This window comes from Bacillus rossius, chromosome 7, assembly GCF_032445375.1.
Source record: "Bacillus rossius redtenbacheri isolate Brsri chromosome 7, Brsri_v3, whole genome shotgun sequence".
Lineage (NCBI taxonomy): Eukaryota > Metazoa > Arthropoda > Insecta > Phasmatodea > Bacillidae > Bacillus > Bacillus rossius.
The window spans coordinates 63,293,268-63,315,822 of NC_086335.1; the positions used below are offsets into that span (position 1 = coordinate 63,293,268).

General features: G+C 35.1%; 1 protein-coding gene across 48 annotated transcripts in view; it reads left to right on the forward strand.

Moving 5' to 3' along the window:
* Positions 1-22,555, forward strand: part of LOC134534196 (longitudinals lacking protein-like) — a 287,153-nt gene that overhangs the window by 37,573 nt on the left and 227,025 nt on the right. For 2 of the 48 annotated variants that reach the window (XR_010075451.1, XR_010075452.1), the window contains exon 6: positions 3,797-3,885. The exons of 42 other annotated variants lie outside the window; for them this stretch is intronic. Coding sequence is in view for 4 of the 6 variants with exons in the window: in XM_063372370.1 (XP_063228440.1) it covers positions 15,377-16,563 (1,187 nt within the window). In the remaining 2 variants the exon portion in view is untranslated. Of the gene's footprint in view, positions 1-3,796; positions 4,459-4,494; positions 12,244-15,376; positions 22,240-22,555 lie in introns of those variants that run through there. 4 more of the 48 variants (XM_063372397.1, XM_063372370.1, XM_063372421.1 and 1 more) reach the window with 4 other exon arrangements.

The window sequence follows — 22,555 nt, forward strand, 5'->3', positions numbered from 1 at the left end:
ATATAAACAAATAAGTTAAAAAAAATTGTTTAGACCTACATCATATTTAACTATCGATTAAAACTGCTCACTGTACATTCTTTTTAAACCCACCCTCTTGAAGTTTCTTAACACATACAGCAATTGCCTTACATATTTGCTTTGCACTGTTTATTAAAATCTTTGTTTTTTGTAGATCCTAGTTGGATTACCTTAAAAATAATAATTTATTTTTTCCTTTCATAATTTGAATATTTCAACAAAATTTTACTTATAGTAATAGTAGCTGACTTAACCTAACCAACTTTTCACTTCAGTATTATTTATCTAATCTCCCAGAAGCCACTAAACTACACATTTAATTACATACAGCTACAACTAACTAAATATAGCTTAAATAGCTACAACTGACTACATTAGTTTTTTCACCTCCTTCTAGATGATATTTATCTTAATATTTCACCTGCATTCCACTACTCTGAAGTTGTAGATCCTTATTACCATCGGTTAACTAGGTTATACAGGTCTTAACAATGATAATTCAAATAATATCTTTGCCTAAAATATTTCTTATACTGGCTGCAACTTAATGGTTTTGGTAGAAAGACCCAATATGCACTCCCTCCTCTATAACACTTAGCATTCTTTCTCAAGGTAAACTTCTTGCTGCTGATACTGCTGCATGCAACAATTGAGAAACCATTTTAGCTTCTTGGCGTCGTAACTTGGTTGGAAGGGATGCCAAGCATCTAGAAAGAAAGTCTCACGGTTTGAGGATGCTAGGTCTGCATGCTTGTATTTGACACTGATATTGTCGTATGGCACACCGAATTTGGGCCTAGAGCATGTCTACTGCTAGTGTCTTACCTTTAATCAGACAGTTGCCTTGTATGTTGCTTGAACATAGTGAGGATTACTGGTGTGCTCATCAAAAGGTAATGGAAAAAATGCAATTTATTAATTTTAATAATCTTAATTTATCATTTATACTGGCCAGAAATCCAACCAAGAACTCCAATGATCAACTCATTATGTTACTAGGTCAAATTTTCAATTATTTTTATAATATTTTTTTTTCTGAATTTGAAAGAATTTCAAGATGACAGCCAATATGTCAGTTGGTAAGTTTACAGGGATTTGACTAGTGCACTTAAATGGGTAACAAATGAAGCAATATGGTGATTGACACGGCTCACTCAAATATACAAGAAAATTCAACATGGCTGTCGTGACATCATGTGGTTGAGAATAATACCTATATGTCTTAATATGCTTCAGAACAACATGGAGGAAAGACTTGTCATTCTTTAATGAGTGCATTCATTGGTTTCAAACCAAGGACTCCGAATGCGATGACGCTAGTGCGTTTTTATCAAATATTTTAAATTAATTTTATATCCAAGTGGTGGTTGAAGTCAAGGTCATCCAATATGGTGGCCGTGATGTCACACGTACAAGATAGCGGACACTTCCTACACCGACTTCACCACCTACCTACCTCCTGGTGCCGGAGAAAGAAGTAAATACTTCTTAACTAATTAATAAAATATTAATGTATCATTTCTTAACCATTTTTATTGTGCAACTGAGACACAAATACTTTTCTTTATAATGCCCTTTTTTGTGCAACTCGTAGTCTCTCGTGACTGTTTGGCTCGAAGTCAATTACTTGAGGATTGTTGCATTTGCTCCACGCTGGTTACCGCGCTTCCCAGCGCTCGCTTTGTAGACGGGCACTCGTCCAGCGGGCTACAGGTCGCAGGCATTGGACTCAAACCCGTGCTCAAGCTGTGACGTGCATTGACCGTGGGCGTTACTCATTGATGGGCTCCCTACTCGCCCAGCCAGTAATCCCTTGTGAAGGACTCGATCCCAGTGTGCACAGGCAAGTCTCTACACACCGATCAGTGCCTTGACGCCCTCCTTGATGACGCTGGACTGGTCGATGCTCCACGTGGCGTGACTCCTATGTACTGAGTAACAGGCTGTCTACTTGGCACCTTTATATGCTGGTCTGGGTGTAATGGTTGGAATGACAGAGAATATTCCAGGCTGGCCGAGCAAACACAAGGCTCAATCGCTAAACTGGTGTCCGTTTCAATGCATCATACTCGCTCCCGCGCCACGTTTAGCAACTTGGTCAGGAAACTCGCTTGGCAACTTAAGAGGAGAAGTAATGGGCGTCCACCCTGGTTACACGGTTTACACTATTTATATTAACAGCATGTGAGACTTTTCAGTAATATTATTCAATAATTAATTTGCGCATTCATATGAAACATGAAACCACTCAGTATTGGTCATGGAAGGTAGTACTGCCTTGCTTATCCATGTGCAAATAAAATAACATTTCGGGATGAATTTTGTATGGATATTTTATGGGTGTAAAGAAGTATTAAAAAAAAACTGCTTTTGTTTTGCTCAATATTGGCTAAAAATCTAGGACTTTCCAGCGGTGATGAACAGATCTTTGAAATAATTTTTTTTAACCTCTAGAAAAATATAACTTTTTATATAAGAGGTATTGCATCTTCAGTGGCAATATTCTGTTGTACTTTACATCATTGTATACATAGAATAGTAATAAGCTGATTATTCATGTATATTTAAACGTTAAGTGTTATAATGCAGTGGAATTAATTGCATTTAATTACTAATGTGCTTCCAAAATATTGTAGGTTTTCATGTATTCATTGTATTTATGATACCAATGGAAAATTGGTTGCGCAGTTTCTGTTCCTTAATGTAATGTAAACTTTTTTTATGTAAAGGTAGTTGTTAATAATTACTTCAGTTTGCCTGTTTAGTGAAGATATAATTAAAATTTGACTGCAATTTTTATACAAGATATATATTTTACATGGATAGTAAAGAAATGGAATGAAAAGTGTAAAGTATATGTAGAATTGAAAAAAATATATTTTTATTTATTTAATATTTGTATTGCAAATAAGACAAGAATCAGATGCAAGTTTTAAGATCTTAAAGCTGCTTCTCAACTTAGTTAACAGGACGTCTCACGTGATGGTACTTTTGTCACTATTGCGTGGATTTCATGTCTGGCTGTCCTATGCTGATTTTGCATGGTGAATGAATCGTCTAGCTTGAGCTCATTTGCCCCCCCCCCCCCTCCCTCCCTTTTAAAAACGGTTTTATCAACCTTGAAACCACTAGTTAGTTTTCTGTATCCGTCATGTGCTGTTTGGATGGTTTCTTTTTAGTAAGCTGCAGAATTTAAAAGCCAGGTAGTTAAAATAATAATTTATGTTCTTCCTTCTTTTTTTATAAAGTACACAAGTTTCAGGTATGATCTGTCCTATCATCTCTGCTAGGGTGTAGTGAGCAAACAACATTTTACCCACCTTCTTGATCATCACTGCTTTCTAATCATAGTCAGTGAGTGAAACTAAAGCATCTTCTCTACACTAACATATTCCTTCATCTAATGCTACCCAAAAATCTTTACCATGCAAGGGGATGGACAAGGTTGTGCTATTTCCATGCCCAAGACCTATTAAGTGACTTAATATCTTACATGAAGGTGCCAATTTATTTTCAGATTTTCAGTTATAAAAAGTTGACCTCATTGCACAGATCTCGTGAAACTGTACTAATTTATACCACATAGTTTCAAAGCCTCATGAAACGAAGCTGGAATGCTCTCGAGAATATTGTTACAGGTTACTTTCTTTGTGGTTAACTATACATTTGGTCGGATGCTCAATTTGTGCAAATGGTGTTACTTGCTTGACGTTCTGTTTTCTTCTCCGTGTATGCCACCATGTTCTCGTCGATGCTAAGCATTTGATTGTTCCAGTGTTCGAACCGGGCGGCGCCTGGCCGCTGAACTCGGAGCCGAACGTGTGCGGCAACTGCGGCAAGCGGTACACGACGCGCAGCACTCTGAACAGACACGTGCGCTACGAGTGCGGCAGCGCCAAGAAGCAGCAGCAGTGCCTGGCGTGCGGGCAGAAGTACACGCGCCCCGAGTACGTGCGGCAGCACTACCTGCGCTGCCACGTGCTGAAGGAGCAGCAGTTCGCAGACGCAGACGGCCTGCTGTAGTTTCGTGTCTGCGCAATGGTAGGGTAGTGTCGCCACACTTTCATGTACAGGTTTTTCACAAGGTAAATATCAGTTCGTTGTGCCTATTCTCTTTCAGAAAGAACGAAACTAAAGGCGAACAATTTTTTTCAGTTATTCATACTCTGACAACCATTTCCATGCTAAGATTACATAGCAACTGGTAGCTCAGCTTCCAGATAAAAAAGAGTAAAAAAATTAATTTTTATTTCATTCTAATTTTGATGGTAATTAATTGATGTGTTCTCTGTACGGTGTTGTGATAACGTGATAATATAGATGGTATCACCTGGAACTCTCTATAAAGTATCCCGTATTGTTGTCGAAACACAAGGCATTTCACGAGGTCCAATATCCTTTCTTTGTGTAGTGTGTTTGTGGTGTGTTGGTGACAGGATGTTTTTTAAGGTTGGGTTTTTGGTGTCTTTGCAGTGGACTCGAAACTTCCACAGCTCGGCGTGAGGATGGCGTACCAAAATAATCACTATCACGTGTGTTTGTTGTGTGGGCAAATCTTTGAGCGGCGCCTACTCTTGAAGCACGTTCGTTACGAGTGTGACGCTGCTAAAAAGTGAAGATTCCGAATTGCAGTAAGAAAATTAATTTATGAACAAACTTGCGATTGTTTCTTGTCCCCTCCAGTGAGTAGTGAGTGGTATTTCTCCTCCAACTGGACAATTTAATATTTATGAATATTTGCCCCTAGAATAAGGATTCTTGTTAGTACAGTATTATGGTTTTGCTGTTGTATTGTATCTTTAAATTTTCCCTAAATTAGTGATAATTTTCAGTATTTCTGGGGAATAATGAGATCCCCTACAGCATTCTGTAATATGTTTCTTACAAAATTAGTGATGTCTTACTTAAATGATTTATGTACTGTGCCTGCGATAACAGAATATAAAGTATACAACCCACAAGTCAAGCAGATTGACAGAAAATATTGAAAGTATAATTATTTTGTACTTGAGTATTTTTCTTACCATTGTGTGTAAATGCTATAGGTATCTCATAATGTAGACAGAAAGCAAGAACCTGTGCTTCTGTTTTGGCTGTCCAAACAATATTTTGTAAATTAATTGTTAAAGTCTAATTATAAAATTGTGTTTGGAGATAATATTTATGTATAATTTACAAGTACAATTCTAATTTCATTTTTTTAAAAATTAAATAATTCATTCTTTACTTATGTTATTACATGACCAGATTTCAAAACACTGGGTTCATTATATGCAGTAACTAACATAAAGATTGCTCATTTTACCTGCTTGGCTTCCTGCCTTAAATTAAACAGATAGAACGTAGTTCAAATTCAGAAGTTGTGTACTGTTCGTGCTAAAATGTAAATTTAGTAATGCAACATGAATATTTTGCCAAACAAGCATGTTTAACAATGTGTAGGGTGCTTGATTTGAATAAAAATAATCAGAATGATCAAAATCAGAACCTAACACTGCGTGGACTTAGTGGTCAATGTGGTTTAGTTGACATTTTTGTGTTGACAAGGAGATGAGATATTTAAAAAAAATATTACTATTTTAATCAATAAGGATTTCTTTGGTTAGATAATACCATAGGAAGCAATAATAATTAGTGATTAACATTAGGTTTGTTTGAAAATTAAGTAGTACAATCAATATACAAACCTTTGGAACATTAATTTTTGATTTTGATAAATTTTCTTAATGATCATCAATGAATCAATAGTTATTGAGTAAAATGAATATTTGAGTGCCCAATAAACATTAATTTGGTTTACATAAAATACTGGTTGGGGGTCCTATTTCCTTCTTATGATAAAATAGTAATTAAACTAGTTTTTAATGTTTTTTTGTGTTAACCACTGTAATAGCATGATGAAGTAGAACACAAAGTGCTCTAGAAAATAAAATAATCAAATGTTGGACAATAAAATACATCATTGAATGACCTCAAATGGCCTCGAGTGTTGACTTTGAATATTCAGTGTCATTGAGAATGATTGCCGTGATTCTAAAGTGATATTGTCAAAGTGTAGTTAATGTATATACATGTGTGGCATCTTAAAATATTCAGAAAAGAATAGAATTATAGAATTAAGAAGTTAGAATTAGTTCACTTCGATATTTGCACCGAATCAGCTCTGGTGATGTCTAGACGATTTTCGATCACCTGCCATGTCTCCTGAATCAAGTACATATTTACAGTTGCAATTTCTGCAGTGCCCCTCTTTCCCAAGGTGCTGGATGTTTGTTATGTTTTTAATGTAGGAATGAGATGTTTCCAATGTATCCTCACAGAAAAGAGTAAAGTTGTGTGTGATCTTAAGCGACTGTGAGGCTTAAAACAACCCGTGTGCGGGGAGCGGAAGAGGAGCTTGAAGACTACTCTGTTCACTTCCGTGTGGCACGGTGCAGACTCACTTTGTGTTGTGGTACGCCGAACTGAAATTGGTTGTCACACAGTGCAATGGAAGTGGCAACGTTTGTATCCACAAGAAAAAAACTTAAGACAGAGATATGAATCTGTGGTTGTAACAGTTGCAAGGCACTGAGGAAAGAAATTCTTTTTCTGACCAAAAACAACGGGGGAATAAGTGGAACACTTATGCCAATTCTGCTCAAGAAATCAACTAGCAGAAGTTAAGCATTAGGAATTCGAAAAATTCAACATGTTTGCACAAATCGTTGAAGCTCTTTGCTTTCTTTCAGCTGCTGCATGAAATTAAACCAAACGACAGACGGCGTAGTTTTTTTATTTATTAAGAACTGATTCAGCCACAGATTTATAGCATTGTCTCCTGGAGGTTAATCTCGTGGATGCAAACATCGCCACTTATGTTGCACTGCGACACCCAATTTATGTTTGGTGTACTACAACATAAACTGAGACTTTGTGAATGAATCACATGTTGCCACGCGCCACCTCACGCTGGTCTTGCAGCCCCACTCTCAATCCCCGAGCATATGGGCTTAGGCTTCACTGTCACACTGTCTTTTCTGTGGGAATACATTAGAAACATGGCGTACACATCCAGCACCTTAAAGACAGGGCTGCAGCAATTGCCACTGCGAACACGATTCAGAATACATGGTAGATTGAAGATCGTCCAGATAGATTTTTATCGAGCTAACATAGCACCCACATAAAAGTTTGCTAGGCTAATTCTAAAACTTCATTCTCAATGACCCTAACATCTTGAAATGTAGGGGAATCCTGGACTTAAAGGGAATTACAAATAATAGTCTCAGTTATATGAATTTAAATTTGTCAACACGCTTGTATACGAAGCGACTTTGATAGATTGTAACATAATAATTATAAAAGAGATTAAATATAAGACAATAAATAACTTAAAATTACTTCAAAATTAGTTCAAAAATGGCCAACCTCATACATGAAACAATACTTATGTTTCATTTCAGTCTTATAAAAAAATTCATATACATTTGTATATAAATATGCTGAACTAATTTTTAAGTCATTAGATTTGGGTTTTAATATTTGAGATGCCCTTTATTCCCGCTTTCCTTTAATTTGAAGTTGTATTAAATTTAAATCATCTTGCAATGAGATAGATTGAAGTCTTCTTTAATCTGAGGTTTTCTTGTGTTCAAGGTACATTTGAGATCATCTTAAAAGGACATGCTAAACTCTAGGGTATCTTACATCATACAACCAGATAGAAATAGTTAATATCTGATAAAAATATTTGTAATAGAATAACAAATGAAAGAGTAAAATGCAGTAAAAATTAAACTTATCAACTTTACGTGTGAGACAGCCTTAACTATTGAATGTGGTGGTATTTGCTCACATTAAATAGTTTCCTCTATCACTATTTACTACATTCAAAAATTTGAAATTTGCAAAGATTCATTATAATTTACAGCAGGAGTAAAATGAAATGAACTCTAATTGGGTTAGATGCAGTGTTGTTACTTTGTAACAACCCATATTACAGCCTTCCTCATGCAATCCAGTAATAATCTTTTGTTATAAATTTTTTTTGTCAAATTTCAGGTTAGGTTTTCAAATGATTTAAAGTTTTTACCTTTTTCAAAGTTATTATGAAAATATTTCACCGGGTTTATTGTTTTTATTTTTAAAATTCATAAGTTTATTTTCTCGTAATTTTCTTTTGCTGGCGTCCTTGTGTGGGAAGGTGTGCTGACGTAATTCTCCTTCGTTTTTCCACGACCGAGGCTTTGTTTCACACGCTAGGCGTGTGAGTCACGGTCACGGGAGTGTGAGAAAGAGACAAAATCGCTGCGTCGTGGGAACAGAAGTAAGCATTTCGTGGACGCTTCTGTTGCCATGCGCTGTGATTGACTGCAAATTACGTCAGCGAGCCCAGGACACTGCCCGCACAAGGGAGAGGAAAGCTGTAAGATCAGTGATTGTCCGAGCACCGGGCCGAGCGATCATTGTTCGAGCGGCGGGCCAAGCAGGCCGTGGCGGGCGATGGCTCCGGGTTTTATCTTCTTTTTAATGTACATTTAATTTTTATTTGTTCTGTTGCGCAAAATATTTTGTGATTTTTAAATGAATAATTAAAACCAGGTAGTACATCGAACATTGTTTATTAATTTTTTCTTTCTTCGTGACCTGCAACCTGTATGTTCCACTCTTCACCTAATTTGAGCTAGTCGAAGGTGGTGGGTGGTAACAACTTCTGAGGTCAAGAACTTGTGTTGGAAGGAATGCAGGTTCAACTCTGTACAGACCAAATAGGTTTTATCTTCTATCTGTGTGAGCATATGCATTGACTGGTTTATGCAATGATGGTTATTGTATTTATGTTAGGCTAATGCACTGAGCCTCCAGTGGCACAAACACGCATGAATAGGTATGCGGGTGCTAACAGCTGTCTGAATGTTGCATTGACATCAATACCACCGTAGCAGCACACAGCAGTCTCGTGTGCTGCCGTGTTTCGCTTGGTTCATATAGTCATGCACTTGTTGCAGTTGCTCTAGTCTTTATTATGTAAATACCATCTTAGCTTGGGATCATGTTAACAGGCATACAAAAACCTTGGGTTATGAATGACACACACAGTGTTTTACTTCACTGCCCACGATAAGATGTCTCCCTTACTAACATTAGTCTTGATTTTTTTTTGTTATTATTGCAACTCTCTTCAATCACACTGCAAATTGACACAGTTTAGCTTGAACACATGATTTATGATCAGTAGTTGGCAACATATTCAACATTTATGTACACTAAGTAACAGATATTTACTTCGTCACACTTACCCTTTTTACCTTGGGCACAGTGTGACAATTTAAGCACATGACGAGATGCAGTTTTAAAACTTTTTATTAAATTTAAAAAATACTGTAAATTTCTTAAATGGCAGTTGACCTAAGCTGGGTCTGTCGAGACTTGTCCTCCAAAATAAACAAAAGGGAACTAACTGCAATTTCATACAAAGGAAGCTAGAGTTGACACCAATAATTATGTTTACTTGTAATTATTTAAAAGTTTTATATAGCTAAAATACCATACTTAAAATTAAACCACATTATGAATTTAAGTTGGCCAACTTTCATAAAATATTTATATCCGTACACAGACATATTACTATTTTACTCTACAATTTAATTTTTCATTTTACAGAAATTACCAAAATAGTTACAATTGAATATTAATGTAAAAACTTTTCCTGGACCTTGGCATTATATTCTAATCTTTGCTTGAGACGTGAAACAGATGTGTTGTTTGCAAATGTAAATCCTTTATTTAATATAATATTTGAGCATTAGTAGAAAATTGACATAAATCACATAAATTATGACACATTTGTGAAAATTTTAGCTGTCCGAGCAAAAACTTACGCCGAGAACAGTCGAATGCTCCCCTGATGCTTCGAGCGCAGGGAACACTGCTATTGTGGATTACACAAATATCATACTTGAATAGGTGCGGGCTGTACACTCCAGGTTAAACCCAGCTCGTTTTCCGAAGCTGGTATGCAGGGTTCTCAAAATAGAGAACACAGGATAAACACAGGCTGCAAAAAAATGAGTGGCCAGCTCAAAATAATATCAGCGGGGATCATTCTCCGAAAACACTTGTTATAAACAGGAACCACGGTGCTTATTCCATCACACACAGAAACATTGCAGAAATTCATCATAGCGACAGTAGAACACTAGATATCGACAGCTCTTGGCTGGCTGATGACCCTCCCCTTCTCGCACTCTGACCCGCCTCACGCGGCTGTTAAAGTAAACACAAATAACAATGTCTCAACTATTACTGCCTTTAAACACCAGGCATGTTACCTTCTATCAGTTTATATGCCATCTTTACATATATGTACAACAAATTAAATTTATGTAAAACCAAATAACATAAACAGACAAAATATTTAAAAATTAAAAAAAAAAAATTCAACAAATCCTTCATACCAACTGTACCAAAAGACGTATTAATTTCCCATTTTGGCGTGTACATTTTCTAACCACTCTAACATTTTTTTCCCCAGCATAAAACCTATAAACATATTTTGTAATTATTGTTAAATTAACTGTGTTCAAGATGGTATCTCTTTAATTTAAAAGCCCTTAAAAATATTCATACAAAAGACCCTGGTTTGGGACACAAATTTTTATTTTATTTAAATATTCATATTTCACAAATAAATACTTTATTTGTTTATAAATATTGTTGTTACTGGTAATGATAAACTTGGTAATGTACAATTTTGACTTGCCTAAAGTGTGAGTTATAAGTGATATTGTTTATTGTTTAGACAACCAATGTTTATTATATTAATATTATAGTACTTAGTATTTTGAAAACTTGAAAGTTATGTTTAATTTATAAATATGATACAGTAGAATATTGATGATCCAAATCCTGTTCATCAGCCATTTTGTATGGCTTATGGCAGCATGTAAACATTTTATGTGATAAACCCCTCTTGTGTGTTATATGTATCCAGTAAATACATAATTGTTGACATTGTGGTGGCCTGCGTCTATAGCACCATATCACTCTTGCTAGCAATTTTTATTTGCTGTAGTTATTACTATGCAGTGCTCTTAACTCGACAAACAAGTGTATTAACTCTGTGGGCTGATAGCTTTCATTACTTGAGCATGCACGTTGGGGCTTGGTATCTGGCAGTTGCCTATTATTTATAGAAATCTGTATCCAACAGCCAATGAAATTTTCTTGATTTTGCTATTGTTTCTCTCTGTGCATGTTACAGGCTTCAAGTATGTACAAAAAATAAAGTACTGAGTGGAAACTTGAACTAAACTGAAAAGTCTGTTTGAAATTTGGAGAAAATTTCTTCCCTGTAAAGAGTGGCTCGCAGACTTTCTTCATTTTTTTTAGCATGTTAATTAAAACACACCTTTTTTATATGAAACTCATTATGCATAACATTGTGTGAGTTTGCCCGTAATTGAAGAATAGTGATAGGTCAGAATACGTACTTGATGCCTATTCGAGGACTAAACTTCTTAACATTCCTTATACAAGAAATAGTTTGTAAGATAAGAGTTAGGGTGTTATGAACAGTACAGACTCTCTGAAAATATCTGCCTCACTGTAGATTGGTTTGTTAGCTTATTGATGTGGTCCTGATGTATTGAAAGTGAAAAGTGTAAGAGTTGCCAATTTCTGTTCAACTGTTTGAAAAATTATGGTACTTGCAGTGAAGTGACATTTTTATGTTACTATCGTCTCTTTAACTTGATGCACACAGCATTTACTATTTTGTAATTAATGTTGAACATGAGCATGAGTGTATTAAAGATGAAAATTCATCCATGCAGTTTTTGGTGTCTGATGAAAGTTATTCAAGGCACCTCATGTGAAGATATTGTGAAGCAATATAGTAGTCCTACCCATGTAAAAATCGATCATTTTATAGTTAAGTGTTTTTGAGGGTTTCCTGTAATAATGAGTGGTCCAGAATTTTGGATGGATTAATTAGTCATGCTCATGACAAGTTTGAATGTCAAGATTGTATGGATTATACAGTGTTACGATGAATGATAACTGGGTTTGCTTTATCACAGTGCTTGTTGTTGACTGAAATTAATGCCTAAATTTAAATGTAACCAAGTTAATGTCATCATATATTAAAGCAACTAGCTATCTTCCACAATTCAGGCGGATAAAAATACATTTACCTGTAAAAGCTTGTAGTTGAATGGAAATAAAATATTTCCATCCGTCTGCAATTGTCTTATTTGTTTTTATTTCCTATTTGAAAAGTTGGACGTCTCTTAACAATAAAACAATTTGTAATGGAAAGGGTAGTTATGAAAGCATTTGTTATTCCATATTGTTAAGCATGGCTAGGTAGCTAATAAATATACTTCTGTTTCTAACATGAAAATATATTTCTACAAACCAATTTTATATTTATTAAATATTTCTAGAATGGTAGAAGTAGATAAAGTTCTATTCTTGTCAAAATTAGTTTTTTAAGAAATAATTGTTTAATTTTTAGATAATACTTTGCTGTAAGACCATACATGTACTAACAGTTTTTTTTTGAACGATAAATACAAAACAAGTTTTTCTGTTAAATGGCATTAAGATTTCATACAAGCCATGAAACATTTGGAATGCTCTCACCAAAAATTTACTAACTAGACATTTCAGCTTCTGCCATGAAATTTAAATCCTGAAAGATGTAAGATGAGCATTGTGCTGCTGTAAAAGATTTTTAATTTAATTTTTAGCTTAAAAAAACAAACACAATTAAAATAGAGTACCGTCAGTTGGGGTAACATTGGCCCTTTGAGGGTAACTTTGGCCCTTTGAGGGTAACTTTGGCCCAAGACAAAAAAAATGTTAAACCATGTTACAACTCTTCAAAATATTTATTAGATGTGATGATACATATGTTACATATGTATCATCACATCTAATAAATATTTGGAAGAGTTGTAACATGGTTTAACATTTTTTTTTGTCTTGGGCCAAAATTACCCTCAAAGGGCCAATGTTACCCCAACTGACGGTATTTGAACAATTTGCTAATATTTTGTGAAATATGTACATATTAACTTTAATATACTCAAAAAAAGTTTAGTTAAATTTGTTATTTCTTCATTTTCCAATAAGTTGTTGATAGAAAGTTAGTTAAGTTTGGTCTCAAATTAGCTAAATATCTCCAATAATATGCATTGTATCAAAAAATGCAATACAATAAAAAGATAAGATTTTAACTTTAAAATAAAAATAACATAATTCATTTATCTAGTAATAAAACATTTTACCTTTATAATTGGATTAATATGGTATTTACATTTAATACAAATTAACTTAAAAGGTAATTGGTTGACTTACATAAGTTCTTTATCAAGCTAATAGATTAATAAATTAACTACAGTAATTATTGTCACTTTTCGTAGCATAAAAAATAATATTGTTACAAATCAAATTTGTCGTTAATATTTGGAGTAGATATAACTGGAAAAACAATGAACATAATTGGAAATCTGTTTTAACTGCAGATATTTTTTTATAAACAAAAAAATGAGTAAGTTAGGTGAGTAAAATGATAATGAACAAATAAATGGTAGTGGGGTAAAATGATGTTGAACAAATAAATGGTAGTAAAACAACAACAACAATAATATTTATAATATAATAATATTAAAAAAATACATTTGAAGAACAGTTCATGTGCAGCTGTTAAAAATAATTTTATTTATTGTTTTGTAGCTTACAATTGTTTTGTAGCTTACAAACATGAAAATACACATACTAGGGGAATTTTTTTACTTCTTAAATGTTCGGTCTCACCATTAGTAGTTTAGTTCTTTTTCTTGTCAGTGCTATTATTTGAGGGCTTTTCTTGTAAATGCATCACGATAGCACTCTTGCATATTGTGTTTTGTCTCAAATGTAAACATTTTTTTCTAATTCAATTGTTAATAGTTATGATTACTTGTTTGACATTTTAAAGCTTTAAATCAATGTTAAGTAAATATTTAGTGAAACAAATGCAAGATAGCTATCAGAATTAATTTATAGGAAAATCCCTTAGGTAATAATAATGATAAGAAAATGGAATAATCAATTTGGCATGTGAGATAGTAATTGATCACATGTTTAGGTGTTTGTTAATGGATTAAATTACTTTTTGATACTATATTTTCATTACTGAATATTTTTGCATAAACTTATGTTTTTCTCTTTAAAATTTTGACACATGTTTTTAAATTGTCTATATACAACAAATATGTTTAGCATGGTATTTGTGTTTTAACACTTTTTTGCAGTTGTGCCAATTCTGTTCTTTGCAGTTCTTTTGTTCTGTTGTATCACTGACTTTCAGTGGTTTGGGCTCTTGTTTACTGGTGACGGACGGATATGTTGCTCGAGTTGCCTATGCATGACCTGTATTGAGGCATTAGATGACTCACTTACTGCAATCCTTGATTTCTACAACTCTCTTCTTTAACACATTAGCAGCTAGGCGACTTGTGTGGCTGCTATCGTCCTGTCTCCTTCTGGTTGCTACTCATTTCAACCATAGAGAAGTTATACAATATATTCTGGAATACGTTCACTTAAGATTTGCTCTCTGAATCATCTGATATGATTAGTGCATGTTTATTTGTTTACAAATGGCACTTAGTGACATGAATTTGTTAAAGCTATTGTATGTAAAGTATTAAAATGATGCAGTACTTATTTGAATCCAGCAACAAATAAATTTTAAAGCACATCCCACACTGAACGGGGTCATGCAGATTGCAATTAGATTTAATAACCTTAACAACACGTTCGCTTCCAGCCATGACACACAATTTTGGCAGTTGTATTGCAAATAAGCAGTCCAATGAAAGCCTCAAAAAAATTCTGCTGTACAGCTTGGGTGTTGTCTATATCCATACTATTTATATTTAGTCTGTGATCAGAACTAGTGGAAGGCTCATATGCCAAGAAGAAAACACATACCATTAAATTTACATAAAGGCATAAGCCTTTGAAAATATGTATAGTAATTTCTGGCAAGAAATACTTTAGTATTTATATATTTTTTTTTACTTTTATTGTGCAGCTGTTTTCTTAAGTGTTTTAGCAAATATAATATTTCTTGTTGGTTTAGAACTACAGGCTACTGAATTAATACTTTTTTACTGTTGGGTTTTCCTCATTTTCTTTACTGTTACTGTCATGTAAACTCATGTGGTTACTTTTAACTTTAAATTCTAGTTGAAGAATGGCTCGATTGTGTTGATGTAAATTTGTCTTGATCCCCTTCCTCATTCCTTACCTAAAGTAGAAAGGTTGAAGTATATTGTTCATCAGAACAGTGCCTAACTTGAAGTTTTTTTTTTGCTTTTAGTTTTTGCAGCAGAGGCTCAGGAAAATGAAACGTGCAGCGTGCCTGACATGCGTATTGCGGTCGATGGCCAAGAGTCGACCGATGCTTGGCAGACGGCCCATGGTGTTCCCCTTCAAGGTCAAGTGGTCGCTGCACCTTCAGTTCAGAATCCTGCCGCAGTCTTTGTCTTGCCAAACTTTGATCCGGCAAATTCTTCCCTTCCCCTTGGTACTGGCGGTGCCCAAGCAGCCTCTGGCATTTGGCAGAACAGCAGCATGTTGATTAAAACTACTCACGAAACACCTAAAATGTTAATCCCTATTTCAGAAGCAGAATTTCCTACCTTTAGCCACCAAAATTTGCATTACCAGCCCCCTCTCAAACCAAAGAAACAACTTGCGCCAGGTAACAGAAAGCAGAAACTTGTGATGCCCAAATTCAAGTTCATTCTCCCGAAGCCGTCCGACAGTGTCAAGACGGCAGGTGTCCTTGAGATTGGTGGTCAGACTGTTGCCACCTCAAATCCAAACTTACAGAAGCCAGAAGTCTCGGAAAGTCTGACCGTTGCTCAGAGTGAGCCGGGCCCCCAGAGGTTTGAGTCTTTGGAGCTGAAGTGCGAGAGTTTTGCCACGTGGCCAACGGAAAGGAAGGCAGCAGACGATAAGGAGTTTCCGTTGGAGAAAGACCCTCTGCAGAGCGATCAGCCAATGTGCAAGGACGTGAAGCCACCAGCTCTGCTGGTCCATGATCGTGAGACAGCCGTGGCCGACCATGAATCCTGTGTGGACGTGAAACCCTTGTTGCAAATTTTCCCACTGCACCATTCGTGCGTGGCGGTCAAGGAAGTCTGTGGTGTGAAGACAGAACCGGGCCTTCAGAACCAGGGGTGCAGCACTGTCGCGGCTTCGAGTGGCGTGGGAGACCCGGATCGTGGGGTTCCAGGCCGGCACAGCATGCCCCGCCTCCCGGAGCCGAGGGTGGGCAGCCCGCTGGTGACCCGGTCCAGGATCCAGAGGGCGAGGGGCACGTATTTTCCGAAGAAGAAATGGGTGTCGGACCCCGAGGCCATCGTGAAGCGCACCAGAGGAGCGATGCACATCACGGATCCCTGGATGTTGTGTCCGTACTGCGACCGGAGGTTCATATCCGAGGCCAATCTCCAGACTCACATCCATCAATTGTGTCGTGCCAACCCTAACAGAAAGTAGAATTCTACCATGGGGTTACAATGTTTCCATTTTCTGTGAAGTGGCAGGGAGCAGTTTTTTTTTACCCTCCCAAGAGTGTAATTCATACTACTTTTGAAGACGTGTTTGTTCGCCAAAGCCTTTCTTAGACTAATTATGAATTCATAATCTTGAAACAAGTACCGGGTTTTCTCACATAATTATCGCACATTTTATTCTAAAATCAAGTTTGAAAAGTAGGGGTGTGACGATTATGCGGAAAAAAAAATTTGTTAGGTAAAGTTATTCATAAAAACAAAACCTGTTCATGGAAAGTACGTTTAATTAAAAAAAGGTGGAGTATACAAGAGCTTGCCAAACAATCTATATTAATAATTCATTAAACAAAAACCTTTCTTCAACTTTAAATAGAAAAACCAAAATTCTAACGCGAACGCAAGCCACTTGAATCTGACGTGAACTAACGTGTCGTAGTACACACTTGCCACGAAAGAATGCGGCCTATCAAATGTAGTTAACTCGGCAGTTGACAGAGCGCGCGATGAATCCAATCGGCGAGATATCAATATTCGACTACGTGCGTGCGCTCTATATGGGAAGCAACATAACCAAACATGAATGATGCGCTGGCTACATTTTTATAAGCGGTACGCCGCGACAACGCAGACAATCAGATAAAGGAAATAATGTTTAAAAACTTATTTAAAAGAAAATTTACATGTCAGACAACTTCGTATTTCCGTTAATTAAATAAATAAGTGGTAATGACCGAAATTAAATTTTAGATTTCTACTTTAAAATACATAGTTTTACACGGAAAAGATATCTACACCGCGGCGACGCAGACGATCAGATAAAGGAAATAACGTTTAAAAACGTCTTTATAAGAAAATTTACACGTCACACAACTTCATATTTTTCCGTTAATTAATTAAGTGGTAATGACCGAATAAATATTAGATTTCTACTTTAAAATACATTGTTTTAAATGGAAAAGATACCTACTCAAAGCGCTCGGCATCTACTAGCGGAACCAAAAACATCATGCGAGTTTACGCGAGAAAGTTTTTTATCCCAATTTTGACGGCCTAAAATATGGGTGTGACGATTACGCGCGTGCGACGATTATGCGATAAAAGAGGGTACTGCTTGATAGATGTTTTTGACAAAGCACTACTCACATCCCAATTCGTACTGATGAAGAAATGATATAAGTAGCTGTACTAAATACAGTTGTTAATCCTGCTGCACACAGAAAATATTCCAGCATGTTTGAATATTATACTATTTTGGTAATTTTGGTGAGCTCCAAAATGCCTACACAAACATCCTGAGTTCTCATTTAATCACTGCACACAGAACTGGTTTCATGCTGCTCCCTGACTCTTGCTAGGAAAAAGATGGTTATATGGCGTGGGTTCTAGTTCTGATCTGTTCTAATCTTCATGCCAGGTTTTCATTTTTTTTTGTATTTTCTAGATTTGTATTATTATTCCAGATATTATAATTTGAATATATAGTTTTATTCTAATAAAATAAATAATAAATAAAAAAGGAAATGGTAGTGACCTTTTCGATTATAACTAGAACTGGACATTTTTGAAAGCTGTTTATATTTTAATTTTCAATGAGTAAATGCTATTAAACTGTTTATAGAACAATTTTGGACATTATATTGAACATTGCTTGATTTTTTATGTAAAAAAAAAAGCTTTAAAAATTCACAGAAAACCTTTGTTTTTTTGGATTTAAGTTATGTTGTCAATAATTCATTTTTTTACATTTTGTAAGGCATTTTTTCTCTATGTGAAAATCAAGGTAAAATACTTCCTTTTAATTATTCATAAAATTGTCACATATATTTCTAAAATCAATGTAAACAAACTTAATAAAGTTAGATTTACTTCTAAAACAGCACAATATGCCATTTTTTTTATTTTTAGCTATATTTTCAAACAAATGTTCATTGTCTAAATTCTATCATCTTTGAAGCAAAAATAATTTCACAGAACTATTTACAACCTACACCACAATGTAATATAACAAGATCACTGCTTGAGTCAACTAACTCAGTCCATACTTGATGAAAACTTGTATTTATTAAGAAGCACTACTGTGAATTCTTGAGAAGTAATGTATGCCTATTTTGTGACTATAATTTTTTTGGAAAACAAGCATTACTTGTTTTGCTACAATGAATTCATAATAATTAATACTTGCTTTAGTACTTTGCATTGAAAAAAGTATTTATGTATGATTAAAAGCATAGCGTGTTAAAGAAATGCTTGTAGTATGACTATGAATTCCATTTAAGTAAAATTTTAAGTTATACTATACAGAAGTTGGAAATGTAATGATTCTACTGCAGGAGCTGACATGGCTGTAACTTCTCGAAACTGTATTATAAAATTTATACAAGCATTAACTTTGTGCTTTGTTTCTAATTTATATATTAAAAATAGTGTAATATAAAGATCTAAAAAAAATTATTTTACTTATGAATGTGTTTAAACAAAAAAAAGTTAGACTTATCAATGCCATAATTTTGCTACTTACAGAAGAACAGAATTATGAAACTTGTACTATAAGGGCTTATACAGAACAAGGAGGAATTATGTAATATAAAAAATGTAAATACAATGTACTTTATGTATGGTAATTACTTAGAATTTCAATTTTGCTTATTGTCAATAATAATTTGAGATGGTATTGTGTTAAAGAGTCCTATTTGAGTTGTTTTGATTTTGTGCACTTGGCTTTCAATACTGTACCCATGTAAATATGAATATTGCTGTATGGGCTAGATGTTTCGATTAGTTCCCTAATAGTAAGGCATTGAACAGTAGGCATGATCTGGTTTTCATACACAACGTGTTTGGTATGGCCGGATGTATTGACATGTTACAAAAACCACTTGCTTGTGGGTGTCCCTTCAGCTTCATGATGAGTAAGGACCAGGGTTGGAAAAAACCAGGCTTTTTTTTTTTCAAAACCAAACCTGGCTTTTTGGTTTGAACCAGGTTTTTTTTGAAAGGTTTAAAAAAGCTTTTTTTTATTACATTTGTTATTTTGGTTCTCAGCATGTTCAAATGAAAACCATACATCATCCCGCTTTCTGCTTCTCATGTTAAACCAGAAAAGTTATAATATCAAAGAACTGAAGTCCAGGAAATCTGTACATCTGACTGGGACCTATCCACAGAAAGGGCATTTCCCCACAGGAAGAGAATTCTCTATATAAGGGTGTTTCCAACAGAATAGAGATTTCCAGTAGTCAGGGATTTCCAGTAGTCAGGGATTTCCTACAGAATAGGATTTTTTTTAATAATACATTTATTTATTTACTCTGTTTTTTATAGTTTGAGTACTTTTCACTAATTAATTTAATTCTAGAGGAGTTTTTAGCTGAGTGTAATAGACAACTTATTTAAATATTTTAAATGAATAAGATCTTGATTAGTATATAACTTTTTGTTTGTGTAAATTACAAGAAACATTGAACAAACTTTTGTTGTTAATTAGAGTGGAATTAGGCCTTTCATTAAAAACAATTAAGTTATTCTATTTAAAAATACACTTATTTTTTTTAATAACACCACTTGGTTAAATATGGTTTAAACCATCTTAATTTAAATTGGCCAACCCTGGTAAGGACGTAGACATTTCGCGGATCAACAACCTGCATGCTAGACTGATGGTGTTGTGCTCTCTCGTACCTTGAATGTTTTTTCATTAGCTGCTCTCCTAGAGGGGAGACACTATATAGCCTTGAATGACAGTGTGATTCAATTCTTCAGATGATGTTGGTTTGCTAGTGGTGTGTAAAACAACAGTGGCCCAATTGAATCATGTGTTTAACTTGTCATTGAATGACTCTACAAAATTTCTGGGTTCTCAGTGAGTCTTAGAGTCAGTTAATACCGCAGGCTTTCGCGGCCATTGTCGGTAGTTGCGTGCTTCTAGGTTGTAGCCGCGTCGAAGGCGAAGATATCACCGACAATTGGACTACCTACTGTAACTGCTCCCTGATGATGGCGATTGCAATGTTGACCAAAACGTCTTCACCTTCGACGCGGCTACGATCGAGAAGTCAAGCAACTCGAGTGTTTGTATTCCTGCTTTGTCGCTTCTTGTTGGCTAGGCTTGCTTTGTCGCATCAACCTGACCTTACAAAAGCAGCATGGTTGCAGGCAATGTCAGCTGCTCCTTCATCCCTTACCCTTGCCCCGAGAGCCATCAAGACGTCTGGTCCCTGCAGCATACCTACATATACTTGTCGACTTGTCACGGTGAATTGTGTTGCAACTAGTGGTGAATGTGGCGGCACTGTGCCAAAAGTATTCACGTAGCAGACTATAGCCAGAGTGGAGCATTGAAGGTGATTTCATTTGCTTTGTGCTGCAGCAGCGTATGATTAAAAAAAAAAATTGTAGTTTTTGTAGGTCATTATAGTTGTTCAATTTATTTTGAAGAGGTTATTGTTATTAACAGTAAATGTTTCACATAAATTTTCATTGTATAAGTGGTGATAATCAAGAATATGGAATAATGGGAAATATGTGAATCTGTTTCTTAGAGAAGTAGTATCAGAAAATGCTTTTTTGTTTGGCTGTAATATTTGTAATAATTGTTATGGCTGTACTTTGACCATCATTATTTTTACCACTTGTGCTCCAACTTTCTCATTACCATTGATTTTTAATGTGTAAAAATAAACAAGATGTAGCGGGAATGAACTGTCGTTGAGGTCTAAGGTAGGATGTAACAGTGTATGTAAAGAAGTGGTAATGGGAGCGAGAGTATCAGAGAATATCTACTGCTTCGCAGAAATGTCATCTGTGTTTCCCACTCGCAAAGCACAAGAGCCCATATCTACTGGGCTACGAACCCACGTAACCTTGGCGACAGGTCTGATCACTTATTTTTATATGTATGTCTTTGTAAAGTGGGCCATTGTTGTAGAAAACATTTGTACAGTTTCTCCTTTGATTTGAGGTTGATGTAAATAACCAGAATGCTTCAGTAAACATTTCAAACAGCATCATGAGGCTTTGACTACAGTTGGCCCAGTTTTCATACGTGGAAGATAGTCTGGGAAAGTATATACTTTTACTGTTACTGAGATATCATTTTTGGATGTTGGTTTTTTTTCTATTTCATGTTAGGGTGTAAGTGCTTTGTTAGTAGTTTGTGTGTTTACTGTATGAACCATTGTTATAACAACTAAACCAGATAATAATTCAAATCTCTATCATGCATGCCTATTCAATTTAAATAATTTTTTTCTGAGGACTGGTTTTCAATTTTTTTATGTAAAATAAATGTAAATATAGTTGAGATAAAAATATAAAACTATTATTTGATTTGTCTGTATGGGTTATTTACTTATTTACTCAAAAATATAATATTAACTGATTTTTATAAAATGTGCAGTTTAATATTTGATATTCACAATATTATTTTTAGTATATTTGTGGCTTTATGTGTATTGTACAAAAATGAATATAAAAGTGGAGGTTTACTTACTACTGAACCAATTTCGATGACATTTACACAAGAGGTGAAATTAGCTCATAAATTGGATTAACTCTTACGTTATTGCAAAATCCCACCCTGAAGGGGGCAAAAATTGTGTGAATTCAGCTTTATAACAGATGTAAGATGTTGGGTGTATCGATAATAAACATAAAAAACTAAGGTATTGTTTCTCTGTGTCCGCAAAGAAATCATGTGTAACTTTTCTGTTCCGCAGCTGGGTAATGATAACTCTACAGTCACATTTTTGTAATATTACTCTTTAAGATCTGGACAAAGAAAGGGAAAGGGAGGGGGTAGGGCAGATGAAGCTGACACTGAGCAATTTGGCTTGGTGGTAAAACCCTGGACTACAATTCTGGAGAACGAGGGTTCATATTCCAGTCCAACTATCCTGATTTCCGTTTTTCACGTTGTTTCATTATTTTAAAACAAATGCTGAAAGGGGTTCTTAATGTATGCTATGCCCGATTGATAT